Below are 12,513 nucleotides of genomic sequence, written 5' to 3'. Positions count from 1 at the left end.
GCAGCTCAGTTCTTCTCATGTCCTCACCCCACAACAAGGCCTTGGAGGCTCTGGGTCCCTCGTGTGCCACTGAGGTCCTAAGACTTGGAGAGCAGGCTGTGGGGGCCTCGGAAATAAACAACTCCAGGGAGGAGGAACGGCTGCTGAAGGCATCAGGTTGGGCTGGCACATGGAGTCTATTTTCCATGTGTCTGGAACCAGGCCAAAGCTTCCTGGGGTAATTTTAACCAGTATCCACTCTAGAACAATACCAAAAAAGGTAAGTTGCTTACCGACCCAGACAGGCGCATACCTAATCATTGCCCTTTCATGAATTAGACTCTTAAAACATTCAGAGCTAAAGCTGAAGGTAGAGTAGCCAAGCAAAGTATCCCTGTATTGGCGGTTGGCCCTCTTTATTGAAATGAACTCTGAAGTGCCAGCTATTCTTACCCTCAGAAAAGAGCCTCAGCCCCTCAGCTGTCTTGAGGCAGGGAAGGTATTTTTAGACCCTAGAACAGCTGATTTAGGACTAGCTGCAGGGGCTAGGAGGTCAGGGGGAGGATTGAGTTGCAAGGAGCTAATGGGGGGAACAGGGAGTTATCTGGGGGCAGGAACAAGCCAGGGCTTTAGGACAAGTCAATTCGCACTGCCTTTTTGATCAAAGTGTCTTGATATAAACCAGTGGTTCTCAGCAGAGGGTTGTTGGAGAGAGGGAGGGGATGGGCTAGAAGGGGGATGGGTATATGGAGGGCACTTGTTATGATGAGCCCTGGGTGTGATGAATCACTAAATTCTACTCCTGAAACTAATATTGCACTATATGTTAATTAACTAGAATTTAAATAAAAAACAAAAGCAAAAATAAAGCCAGTGGCTCTCCAAGTGTGGCCCCTAGATAAGCCACATCAGTATCACCTGGGAACCACTACATTAGAAATGCCAAGTTTCTAGGGCATCTGGGTGGCTCAGTTGGTTAAGCATCTGCCTTTGGCTCAGGTTATGATCTTGGGATCCTGGGATCAAGCCCAGAGTCAGGCTCCCTGTTCAGTGAGGAGTCTGCTTCTCTCTCTCCCTCCGCCCCTCCTGCCCACTTGTGCTCTCTCATGCGCACCTTCTCTCTCTCAAATAAATAAGTAAAATCTTTATTAAAAGAAAAGAAAGAAAAGCCAAGTGTCAGCTCCCACCTAAATTAGAACCACTGCATGCAGGACCCAGCAATCTGTGTTTTAATGAGCCCTCCCCGTGATTCTAGTGCTTGCTAAAGTTTGAGATATCAGCGAACCATCTAGCCAGATCCCCTGGTACATAGGATGGAGGAAAGAATCTACACTGGTGCTTCTCAACTCTTGAGTGTTGGTTCAAAACAAGGGATCTCAGCCCAGAAAAATGCATCCCCACATGAAATTTTCAGCGGCTGGCTGGCCCAGGCTAAAAACCCCCACTCTTTGACAACCCAGAGGCTCTTCTCTGGATCTAAGGCGGCTGACCTGCAGAGAATCTCGGAGCTGAAAGAGACCTTGCAGGCCACTTACTCCAACCAGCTCCACAGTATCCATAGAGCCTCAGCACTACTGGGCCGTCCCAGAGACGAGGAGCTTACCGCTTCCTAAGAGCTTGTCTGCGATTGTCCTTGACTTATTTGGGGAGAGTTAGTGCTTGCTCACTCCTATATACGTCTGTATCAACCAAGCTCCAATAACTTGGTTGAAACAGGCTTATACACCCAAATTAAAGGAAGTATGTGACTGCCCTACATGGCAGAAATGAAAGCGGGATTTTTAAAATAACCTATCCCAGTGTTGGGAGAATTCTGAGGGATGGAATCTCGTCCTTCATATTGATCCGAAATCTTCCTCCCAAACCTCCTATCCCCATCCAGGTTCCGGCTTTGGAGCCTCAAGGAGCAAACCCAAGGTCTTGCTCAACAAAAGACACGTTTACTTTTCACTTTTCATCGGCCTTGCTTGGCGTGGGAGTGTAAGGAGGGTGGTCTCTGGCCACCCACAGGCTCGGGGTTCAGAAGATGCAGGTGCAGCCCACCGCGATGGTCTCCATGACGGCGCGCTGGCGGCAGGGCCCGGTGCGCGGTGGCAGCGGGCACAGGCGGCGGCGCACGGGCACCTGGCTGAACACGGGCACGCTCACCATGCTGCGGTCCTCCTGCATGGTGAAGGGGTTCACGCAGCCCAGACACAGGCACCGCGCCTCTGGCAGGTCCGCAGGGACGCGGCTCGGGTCGTGGTTGATGCTGCAGGGAGGCAGGAGAGAACACTGAGTGGCAGGTGGCCGTCGCGACAGGGCAAATCGGTGCCCATGCCCGTCCCAGGACTAGATTGCCCTGTGGGGTCGCAATGAGCCTAGGGCCTTCTCTGCTCCCCGGCCACGCGCTTCTATTCTTGGGGAATGTCCTCCACGGGGAAATGATATATGAGCACATTGAGCCTCCTCCTCCCCAGAAGCGGAGTCAGGAGGCCTGGGTTCTACTCTGACTGCGGTTCCCTTCATTCAAGACACACTTTTCACCACCCACCGCAGGAGTGAATCTGTCCTAGACATTAGGTGTTCGCTGAGGGACAACACAGACATGTTCCCTCCTCGAATCGAGAGCATAGGGACCTGCTTTGTGACCTCGCCTTCCTCATGCCTCAGCTGTCTCATCTGCTAAGTTGGGGGCGGGGGGGGGGAGCTTCACTGAGGACCTGCAGCATCCGCATCACCCAGGGGCTTGGTAGAAATGCAGAATCATCCCTACCCCAGACCTCCTGAATCCAAAACTGCATTTTTAGAAGATGCCCCGCCCCCCCCCAAATCAAGGGCACAGAAAGTTTGGAAAGCCAATTTTGCGGGATCTTTACAGACCCTTCCAATTGCCACACTCCAGATATGGTAGCCACTAGCCACATGTGGCTATTTAAATGTAAGTCAATCAAAATTAGTCAGCTATGCTTCAATTAAAATAAATAAATTTAAAATAAATGAAATAGGGGGCCTGGGTGGCTCAGTCAACTGCATCTGCCTTCAGCTCAAGTCATGGTGCTGGAGTCCTGTATACCCTGCTCAGTGGGGAGTGTGCTTCTCCTTCTCTCTCTGCCTGCAGCTCCCCCTGCTTGTGCCCTCTCTCTCTCTGCTCTCTCTCAAATAAATAAATAAAATTTTAATTAATAAATAAATAAAATAATCAAAATGAGTTCCTCAGTTGCATGACTGCATGTCAAGTGCTCAATAGCCACATCAAGCTAACGCCTACCATGTTAGAATTGACATCATCACAGAAGGTTCTATTGAACATGCTCTTCTAGAGTCTCAGGACCTAAGTTGTCCAGGGAAAAATATTTGGCCAGGGAGTACCTGGGTGGCTCAGGTGGTTAAGCATCTGATTCTTGGTTTCAGGTCAGGTCATGATCTCAGGGTCATGAGACTAGGCCCATTTTGGGCTCCACACTCAGGGAGGAGCCTGCTTGAGATTCTCTCTCTCTCTCTCTCTCTCTCTCTCTCTCTCGTAAATCTTTAAACAAAAATCTTTGGCCTGATTAGTGAGTGAGGACACTTCCAGTTAGTCTACTTCTTCATTATTCATTCAACACATATACATTTGGCCTCCTCTGCGGTTCTGTGCTTAGAAGGTTCTCTGCTTAGAAGTAGAGAACTCTCTGCTAGAGTCTCAGGACCTAAGTTGTTCAGGGAAAAATATTTGGCCAGGGCAGCCAGGGTGGCTCAGCAGTTTAGCGCCACCTCCAGCCCAGGGTGTGATCCTGAAGACCTGGGATCGAGTCCCACATTGGGCTCCCTGCATGGAGCCTGCTTCTCCCTCTGCCTGTGTCTCTGCCTCTCTTTCTGTGTCTCTCATGAATGAGTAAATAATAAAATAAGATCTTAAAAAAAAAAAAAAAAGGAAGTAGAGCTACAGCCAAGGTGAGACACCGACCGTATCATCTAGAGATGGCAGGTCTTGACTCGCAAACCTGGCTGTGAAACCTAATCATGTGGAGATGTATAAAATATCATTTTCTGGGCCTCTTCCTGGAGACTGTGATTGAGTGGGACATGAGAATTCTTACATGACTCTGATGCAGACCCTGGGAATGTGCCAGTCATTCAAAAGTGAGATGGATGTGGACATAGCAACTCACTGCCACCTGTGCGTACTGTAACTAGGAGGTGTGTACAAGGCACGCCAAAGCAGAGGAAGTGAAAGCCTTGCAGGTGCTTCAGTGGGGACGTGAACCATAATGCCTAGGCTCTGCCTCAACAGCTCATTTAATAACAAGCCTATAAAACCTATGAAGTGAGACTCTTAACTCTGGGAAAGAAACTGAGGGTTGCTGGAGTGGGGGGGGGGGGATGGCTACCTGGGTGACAGGCATCAAGGAGGGCACGCAATGTGACGAGCACTGGGTGTTACATGAAACTGATGAATCACTGACCTCTACCTCTGAAACTAATGACGTACTATATGTTGGCTAATTGTATTTAAATTAAAAAAAAAAAAACACTACAAAGTTTTAACCAGTATCACCTCTACTTACACTGAGGAATCTGAGGCTCAGAGAAGCTAAGCTTGCCCTAAGCCACACAGCTGGTAAGAAGCAGAACCAGGAATCAAACGAGGCACCCAGATCTCTGAATCCCAGGTCTATGACAGTGATGGCGACAGTGAGCACAGTGTCCTCCTCGCTGCCACCAGGCAGCCTGCCCACGGCTGCCCAGCCCGGCCTACCTGTAGCCCCAGGGTGACAGGCTCCTCTTGTTGGACAGCCACAGCTGCAGGTTGACCTCACACTTCCTCCTGGCCGGCTCAGAGCTGTTCCTGAGCTGGGCCACCATCTCGCTGAGGTTCCTCTCGTATTCCTCCATGCGGGCATATGGCTTCGCCTGGGACACCAGGTCCAGTGGCACCTGGTGGGGCCCTGGAGCCAGGGTGCCAGGCCGTGCTGGCCCCTTCCTCTTGCCTTTGGGGTTCCTGGGCTGGCCCAGCCCCAGGAAGATGGAGATGGTGAGAAGGAACAGCTGGGGAAGAAGGCCATACGTCAAAGGTAGGAGAGCCAGGTCTCCCTCTGGGCCAAGACTGGAGGCCCAGGGAGAAGAGAGGGAAGAGAGCCTCTGCCGAGGACCACCCTCGCTGGCCATGCCTGGCCTGGTCCCGCCTGGCTGCCACATGTGTACCACACATGTATGTACGTACCATAGTCATCGCTGAGTCCTACATTGGCACCTCTTAAACATCTCCCCACCCTTCCATTTCTCTATCCGAGCAACCATCCTCACTTCCCTCAAAAGCCTCCTACCTGGTCTCCCCAAATCCTCCCTGGCTCCTTCTATCGGTTCTCCAGATTGTGGACCAGCACAGCTGTTTGAAATGCAAATCTGATAATGTCACCCTCCAGCTAACAGTTCCCCCTGGAGGTAACAACACCCCGACTCCGCTACACAGTCTGACCTCTGCCTCCTCAGATCACCCCTGGCTTCCTCTCACTCCTGTGCTCCAGCCTCTGGCCTGCTCTCAAGCCCTTCTTCCCACCACACTCCTTCCTGACACAGGGCCTTTGCACAGGCTGCCATCTGCAGAGTCCTGCCTCCCCTCCCCTTCTAAATGCCACTTACCCCTCATGTCTCAGCCCAGTGTCACACCCTCAGGGATGCCTTAGGGGACTTTCTTGGGCTCTCAATACCACACGCCCTCGTTGCTTGACTACAGACTTAGTTTGTGTGTGTGGCTCTTTTATACATACCCTCCGCCACTAAGCACAGACTCCATGTGGACAGCCATTGCCATGGTTTCCACATACTGTCTCATCCCCTGTGCCTGGGTCCCTAAACGGCTGTCACTATGCCTGCCCTCTTGTAGCTCACAGTCCGGGAGAAGGGGGACACACAGTAGGCAAGGAACCAGCCCCTAAATATCTCGGGGCTTGTTGCTGAGGAGGAGGTGGCTGCATGTGGCTAGAGATCAGGGCCACACGCTCAGTCTGGTGGCAGTGGAGCGGCCCTGCAAGGCCTTTCTGGGGAGCCGGCAAGGTGAGGTGAAGAGTAAGGGGGGGGAGTCTAAATACCTCACAGTGGGGTGGGGTCAATGTGAGAGGAGGTTTGAGTTGGTGAAGAGCTTTGCTAGGGAAACCACAAGGCTGAACTAGAGCGAGCAGGGGAGGGAGTGTGAGATGAAGGTGGGGAGAGGGGCATCAAGGCTGAGGATCCCTGTTGGATGCCATGACCCCTGTGCTCCCCTCCTCCGCACCACCCACCCCATCCATGCCTTACACACCCGTATCCAACCTCACCAACCATCCTCCCCCTCTCCCCCCACTGAACCGAGAGTGTCAGGCAAGTCTCTGGCCTGCTCAGGAGAAGCCCCAGGATGCTGGCAGGAAGACCCAGGCTCTGAGGACCCAGGCTCCTCAGCAAGCAGGGGAGACAAGGGCCAGAACGTGGGTGGGGCCCAGGACTCTCCAGAAGGCAGGACTCTTCAAGGGGGTTTCAGCCGGTCCCTGAGTCTAACCAGGGGCCCACCTGCCCTGTCACTCCCCTCACCATCTGCACAGCCCACACCTGAACTCTCCAGGCTACCCAGCAAGTCCTGCCCCCTGGAAGCAAGTTTCAGCAAAGCCCCTCCTGGCAGCGCAAAATCCACCAAGTCGCTCAATTCTTCCTTTCCGGTCCTGGATCCCGGTGCAGAAAAACGCCTCCTTAACAATTGGCTCTCTCCTCTGCGCTTCTCACATGGACTCCGGGAAGCCCAGAACAGAACCAAAGTCGCCCCTCCCTGGGGATCAGAAACAGAAGGACTTGCCCAAGGTCACACAGCCTGGATCCCAGGCCCCGGGGACTCTCTGGACCCCCCCCCCATAACGGGGTTTGCCAGGATCTCCCCCGATGGCTTCGGCCTGGAGGGGCCTCGCTGCAAGGCTGAGCCCGAGCGGGTGCAGGGGCCTGAGCCGGCGGCCAGGGCTGCGGCTCTGAGACCATCTCTGTTCCTGTCTCGCCCTGGGGGAGACGGCAGAGGGAGAGCTCGGCCTCTGCAGATTCCAAGGCAAACAGAGGCGGCCATTAATCAATAGGAAAGAAAGACCGAGACGCTGCGGCCCTAAAATGGGTGGGGGTGGGGCGGGTGGGGAAGCGCCACGTACCAGGTTGTGCGGCCAGTCCATCCCGGGCCAGGCGGTTGGCCTGCAGCTGCCGCCCGCCTGGAACCCCAGATGCCTCCGCCAAGAGAATGGCAGCAACAGGATGGAGCGAAGCAATTATAGCTCGTCAGGGGGCTGCTGGGGGGTGGCTGGGGGGGCTCGTCATCAGCTGGGAGCCTCGGCCCCGGCTGGCTGGGCCTGGCGCAGCGGCAGGCGGCGAGGGGCGTGGGGCAGGCCAGGAGCCGGGCCGAGGTGCCCGGGGGCTGTTGACTGAGGGACAATGCCCTGTGTGTCTGGCGGGGCTCTGGCGGGTGGCACCTCCGTCTGTGGCCTGCGGCTAGCCACCCGGCCAGCACCCACAGGGCCGGCTAAGACAATCAGCTTCGTTTGCTTTGGGGACGGCGAGGGGGTGAGGGTGGAGGAGGGACGGGCTGTCCGTTGGTCAGGAGAGCAAATGTTCTCGGCTGTGCTGGCCAGGAGCGGGACGCAGGCCCCATCTCCCAGGGAAACAGCCCAGGCCCTCCGGCCTCAGCCAGCCTCAGGTGAGTTCAGTGGCCCTGGGTGATCGGCGTCCCACCCACTTAGTTCACAGGCGGGGAAACTGAGGCCAGAGCCGGGAAGGGGGCTTGTCTAGGATTACGCAGCGGGTTGGAGGTGACAGAGCTGGGATTCAGACCTGGTCCCCGTGCAGGGCTCTCTCCCCCACCCCGTGCTGTTTGTCTTGGGATATTTTCTGCACAGTTCCGGCCTGCCGTGGACATGCTTCTGAATCTGTGCTCTCACGCGGGCCAAGTCGCCGTTCATGAGGTCTTTGTGGCTGGTTGTTCTGGCCTTCCCGATGTAGGGCTCCCCGTCCGGGGTAGAGGGTCTTCACTCCTGTGTGGCTGGCTGTCACTTTGACTCTTTCTCAGCCTCAGTTTCCTTCTCTGTAGAATGGGAGTCATGCCCAGGAGTCAACAGTGGCCTGGCCCATTTCTTCCCGAAATCTTTCCGAGTCTCACTTCCCACCTCTCTAGAATGGGGGTAATGACAGTGGCCACCACATGGGGCTGTTAAAAGGAGGAAAGGAAATAAGCCATGTTAAACAGCTGGCCCAGTCCCTGGCATGTAGTAAGTGCTCAATAAACACTTAGCTGTTTATGACGAAAATTATTATGATGAAATAATCACATAATTGTTATTACAAACATTAGCTATTCTAATTAGCATGAGAGCCAGCGTGGTTCTCATCGCTCAGCCAACTCTCCTTCCTTGCCCCTCGGGCCCCCCTGAGAGAGCTCCGGGCTTCACAGGCTCCGGCCACAATGTGGTGAGCTGGGGTGACCCCAGGGGCTACGGGTCCTGAAATCCCACGCTGAACTGGCCGGTCCCGAGGGTCCAGGTCTCTCCGCTCGAGCGAACAGTCCAGCCTGATTTGAGGGAGCCAGTCCGCCCAGGGAGGCGGAGGAGGGTGGGAGAGAGCGTGCAGAGGACAGGGAGGGACACGGTGAAGGAACAAACATCTAGGACTGCACCGTCGTGCTGAGGGCCACTCCTGGCCATTTACAGGAATAGGCCGAGGGGGAGAACACAGAGTGCGACGCGCTGCCGAATGTCACAAGATTAATCTGTCCGGGGCAGGTTTCCACAGCATAACTGAGAAACTGGCTGAGGCTGGAGCTCATCGAGAGATACCACCATATTTGGTCAAATACTAGACAGGACTCTATTCTATCACTGGAAACTCCAGAGGGAGGGGGACTCTGAAAATACCTCCTCAGGCAGCAAGGGCCCCCACTCCCATCCCAGGCCGCCCCAGCCCCACCCCACTGTCCTCCGAGCTAGTGTGAGGGGGTGAGGGATGGGGGCAGCCTCCTTGCTACCCCTCTGCTGCTGCTGGCGGGTGGCGTGAGCAGCATGCAGCTGGGGGGACCCCACCCCCCACCCCGGCCGGCATCCACGGAAAGGGAAATGAAAAGATAGGGACCTGGCTGCCAGGGGGGTCCTCTGCTTCTCAGGCCCCCCGCAACCACCACACTCTCCTACCTGCTGGCCACATGCACCCTTGCTTCTGTATCCCAGAGTCAGGACTTAGCTGTCTGGGCTTCCAGCTCGGTGCTTGTCAATGTAGACTCCGGGGTCCTGGCCTCGGCGCTCTGACAACGCAGGCCCGGGAATCTGCGCCTCACAAGGAGCTGGTCTGGGAGCTACAGGAGTCCTCACCCACTCTCTTCACATTCCCCCACCCCACCTCCACTTCAGCACGGGAGGAGAAGGGGGCAGGTGGGGGTGGGCCTCAGTACTAGTGCCAGAGTCAGGAGAGGCTAGTTAGAGCACACCTGTCTCTTCTTCCCTCGCAGTTTATACCCACAGCTTGGGGCCAGGCTGGCACTTGGGGCCCCAGACTCCTCCCAGTAGGGAGGGGGACACCTGTGGGGGTACCACGGCAGGTGCTTGGGGAGTCACGGAGGGTCCCAGTGACCATCCCTGGGTTTCCCGTTCCTGGGCCATCTCAGGCCTGGAAGGCAGTCCCTTCCTCCAGCCTAGGTTTCGAGAAAACCACCGAAGGGTCATCTGCCCTCAGGGATGTCCTGAGCGTGAAGCTTGTCCGACTACAGTGGGACCAACCTAGGTCTGAGAGAGAGGCCCAAGAACGTGGGCGTCAGTGTTTCTGCCCCATAGCAAATTTGGGGTCCTTAGGTCTTCTTTCACGGGAAGTGGTGGGCACTCATAACGGAGGCCCCGGGCGGGGGGGGGGGTGCTGGGAAGGGAGAGGCAGGGGGTGGTCTTGCTCTGGGCCACCAGAGCCCTCGGCGGCAGGGCCCGCCTTTAAGCGGCGCTGTGCTTGCCACCAGGTGGCGCCACCAGAAAGCCAGACAACCCTGAAGAGTGTCGCATGCCCTGAAGGAACCATCCCCCCCTTCCCTGGAATGGGCCCTGGCGCTGAAACTGAGGGGACCAGGTGATGGGCATGGGTCCTGTGCCTGCCCTCTGGCCTCCCGAGCGACCCTACTGTCAGGGTCCAGCTCCAGGGACACCTCCCATGTCAGAGCAGCAATGGCACAGGCTGCCAAGAGGGTGGGGGCAAGGATGGGGTGCAGGCTTCCGTCTGCTGTGTGAATGATTCCTTCGCTTGGAGCATCCACCATGTGCTGGGCCCCAGGCGTTTGTCTGCTGGACATCAGAATTTTCAGGAAATAACAATTAGTAATAATAATAGCTACTGCTTAATGTCTATTTACTGACTGCCAGGCACTGTGCTAAGTCCTTCGTGAGCATTGTTTCAGTAAATCTTCCCAGCCACCCTGTGGTGAGGTCCTAATTTTATCCCTCATCTACGAACGAGGAAACTGAGGCTCAGGGAGCCCAAAGTCACAGAGGATTCAAAGTAAGGTTGTCTGATTAGTGTACAAGCTGTCCCCTGCAGTGAGGGGAAGGAGAGGAGGGTCACAGCCAGGAGAGGGTGGGGGGGTGTCCAGCTGGTCACGGAGGAGGGCCAGTGCTTGCCTCGGCCTCCCCATGACATCCTCAAACGAACTGGACCAGAGTGCTGGGGAGGTCACTGAGCCCAAGCCCAAACCAGAGTCCTCAAGAGGATCTGAGAGCTCCCAGGGCGTGAGCACGGCACCCAGCAGTGTTCCTGGCACGTAGTAGGCATTCACAAGGTATTTGATGCGTTGCTTCAAGCCAGCTGTATGCAATATGGAGTGTTAATGCTGGAATGGAAAATGGGAGGCCCGAGCCACAGGGACCTGTAGAGGGGGTGGGGGATAGCCCAGGGGTAAGAGTTCAGACTCTAGAGATCCACAGATCTGAGTTTTAATCCTGCCTCTACCAGTTCACAGCTGTGTGACCTCGGGACAGTCACTTGACTTCTCTGAGCCTCAGGTTCTTCTGCACAGTAGAGATTACAACTTGGCCTGGCTAGAACGTTGTGAAGATCAAATGAGATCATGCATGTTAAAGCAGTTAGCAGAGTGCCCGACAAAAGCAAATGCTTAATTAAAGGTAGCTGCTGTTGTTATCACTGTTCTTGTTAAAACAGGTAGTGATTTGGGCCTTCAAGGTTGCTTCTGGAATGTTCTTAGTGGGAAGGGCATGGTATAGCGGGAACAAGGATAGAACCTGCTGAAGAACGCAGCAGCCCCGTTTCCAACGGGTCCACCCTAGAGCCAGGAGGACCTGTGGGATTCAGTGTAAAGACTTGCCCGAGTGGCCCAGTAAGGTCTGGGGAGGCAGGAGACTAACAGGCGCCTCTGCTGCGAGATGGAGGGGGCTGTGGCCAGGAGGGCGCATCCTCCACAGGAGGTCTTGGCTCTCCTGCCATGCTGCCCACCCCGCCCGCCACCCTCCTGGGTAGGAGTCTTTCTCCCAGGCCCATATTTGCACAAATGCCTGCCTCACTGCTCACTCCAGAGCCCCAGCCAAGAGGCACTATTTTAAGCTCCCTGGACGGGAACACTGTTGGTGGGAACAGACCCAGCCAGCAAGCTCCCAGTTCTCAAAAAAGGGAAAGGCCTGGGCAAACTGCGGCCCCTGAGATGTGCAGAGGGACCGCCACATCCACATGATCCTCTGCCCAGGCCAGGTGCCAATGCCTCCTCCCCCATGGGGGGCAGTCAAGGGAATGGGAGTCAGGGTAGGACTCTAAGAGGTGGACTTGTGTTCTGGGACTGGGTGGCTAAGGCTTCCCTTCTGCCTAGCAGCCAGCCTTGAAAACACCAAGCTTGTGTTTCTGAATTACAGATCGACTCCACCCTGTACCTAGTCTCTGGTTAGTGCTCACTACCCATAGGCTCTCAGAGCCAAGGGATGTCTTGTGCAGTCCCCACCAGCATAGGATCCCCTTTTAAAGCACCTTAGCTGAACACCTTCACAGTAGGGAGATTTCTCTCTGAGGGCGCACATCCTAGTTTTTAAAGCCTTAGTGGTTGAAAAGAATAATTATAAGAGTGTTCTCTTTCATTATGCTGAAGTTCCTGCCTATGATGTGATACGGCGTAGTGGGAGATGGCCAACTTCAGAAATGGTGGTCGGACACTTACCCAATCCCTCTTATGTGCCCGTGTCCACTTCTCCTAACCTCAGTGAGCCTCAGTATCCTCCTAGAGATGTTTAAATAGATTTCTCAAAAAAATTTATGGTTTTCCTGGCATACAACTAATATTTCATATTTGGCCAATTCTGCTGTTTTTATCATCATTTGGTTGGGTTCGTGTGCACCCAAGTTGGGTGGACAGTATTCTCCTGCGTGTATATGCTATTTTTGCTCTTTGATTGCGTATAGACCAATATTTAAAGCATGGACTTTGAACCAGAGTGACCTGAACCCCAGCCCCTGTACACAACTGCTGGGTTACCTTGGGCAAGTGACCTAACCTCTCTGAGCCTGTGTGTATCCTCCTGGAAAGGAGGCGGATCTAACAAGATAACA

The 12,513-nt window shown here is 54.8% G+C and overlaps 1 protein-coding gene across 1 annotated transcript; it reads right to left on the bottom strand.

Annotated features, from left to right (window-relative positions):
• Positions 1–1,899: 1,899 nt before the first annotated feature.
• IL17B (interleukin 17B) lies at positions 1,900–9,206 on the bottom strand. The gene is made up of 4 exons (XM_026010635.2): positions 9,126–9,206; positions 7,104–8,149; positions 4,700–4,989; positions 1,900–2,230 (listed from the first exon to the last, which is right to left on the bottom strand). The coding sequence occupies exons 2-4, from the start codon at positions 7,122–7,124 to the stop codon at positions 1,999–2,001; spliced, it is 543 nt and encodes a 180-aa protein (XP_025866420.1). The 5' UTR covers positions 7,125–8,149; positions 9,126–9,206; the 3' UTR covers positions 1,900–1,998.
• Positions 9,207–12,513: the final 3,307 nt, after the last annotated feature.

The sequence above is a fragment of the Vulpes vulpes genome, chromosome 4, assembly GCF_048418805.1.
Source record: "Vulpes vulpes isolate BD-2025 chromosome 4, VulVul3, whole genome shotgun sequence".
NCBI classification, from domain to species: Eukaryota; Metazoa; Chordata; class Mammalia; order Carnivora; family Canidae; genus Vulpes; species Vulpes vulpes.
This window is presented reverse-complemented; position numbering and strand designations above follow the sequence as displayed.

Excerpts from the sequence above, each read along its gene's own strand:
- IL17B (XM_026010635.2), bottom strand. The coding sequence starts at position 7,124 with ATGGACTGGCCGCACAACCTG. Across the intron at positions 4,990-7,103 it reads TGGACTGGCCGCACAACCTG|CTGTTCCTTCTCACCATCTC; the intron begins GTACGTGGCGCT and ends CTTCTTCCCCAG. Across the intron at positions 2,231-4,699 it reads CTGTCACCCTGGGGCTACAG|CATCAACCACGACCCGAGCC; the intron begins GTAGGCCGGGCT and ends GCCTCCCTGCAG.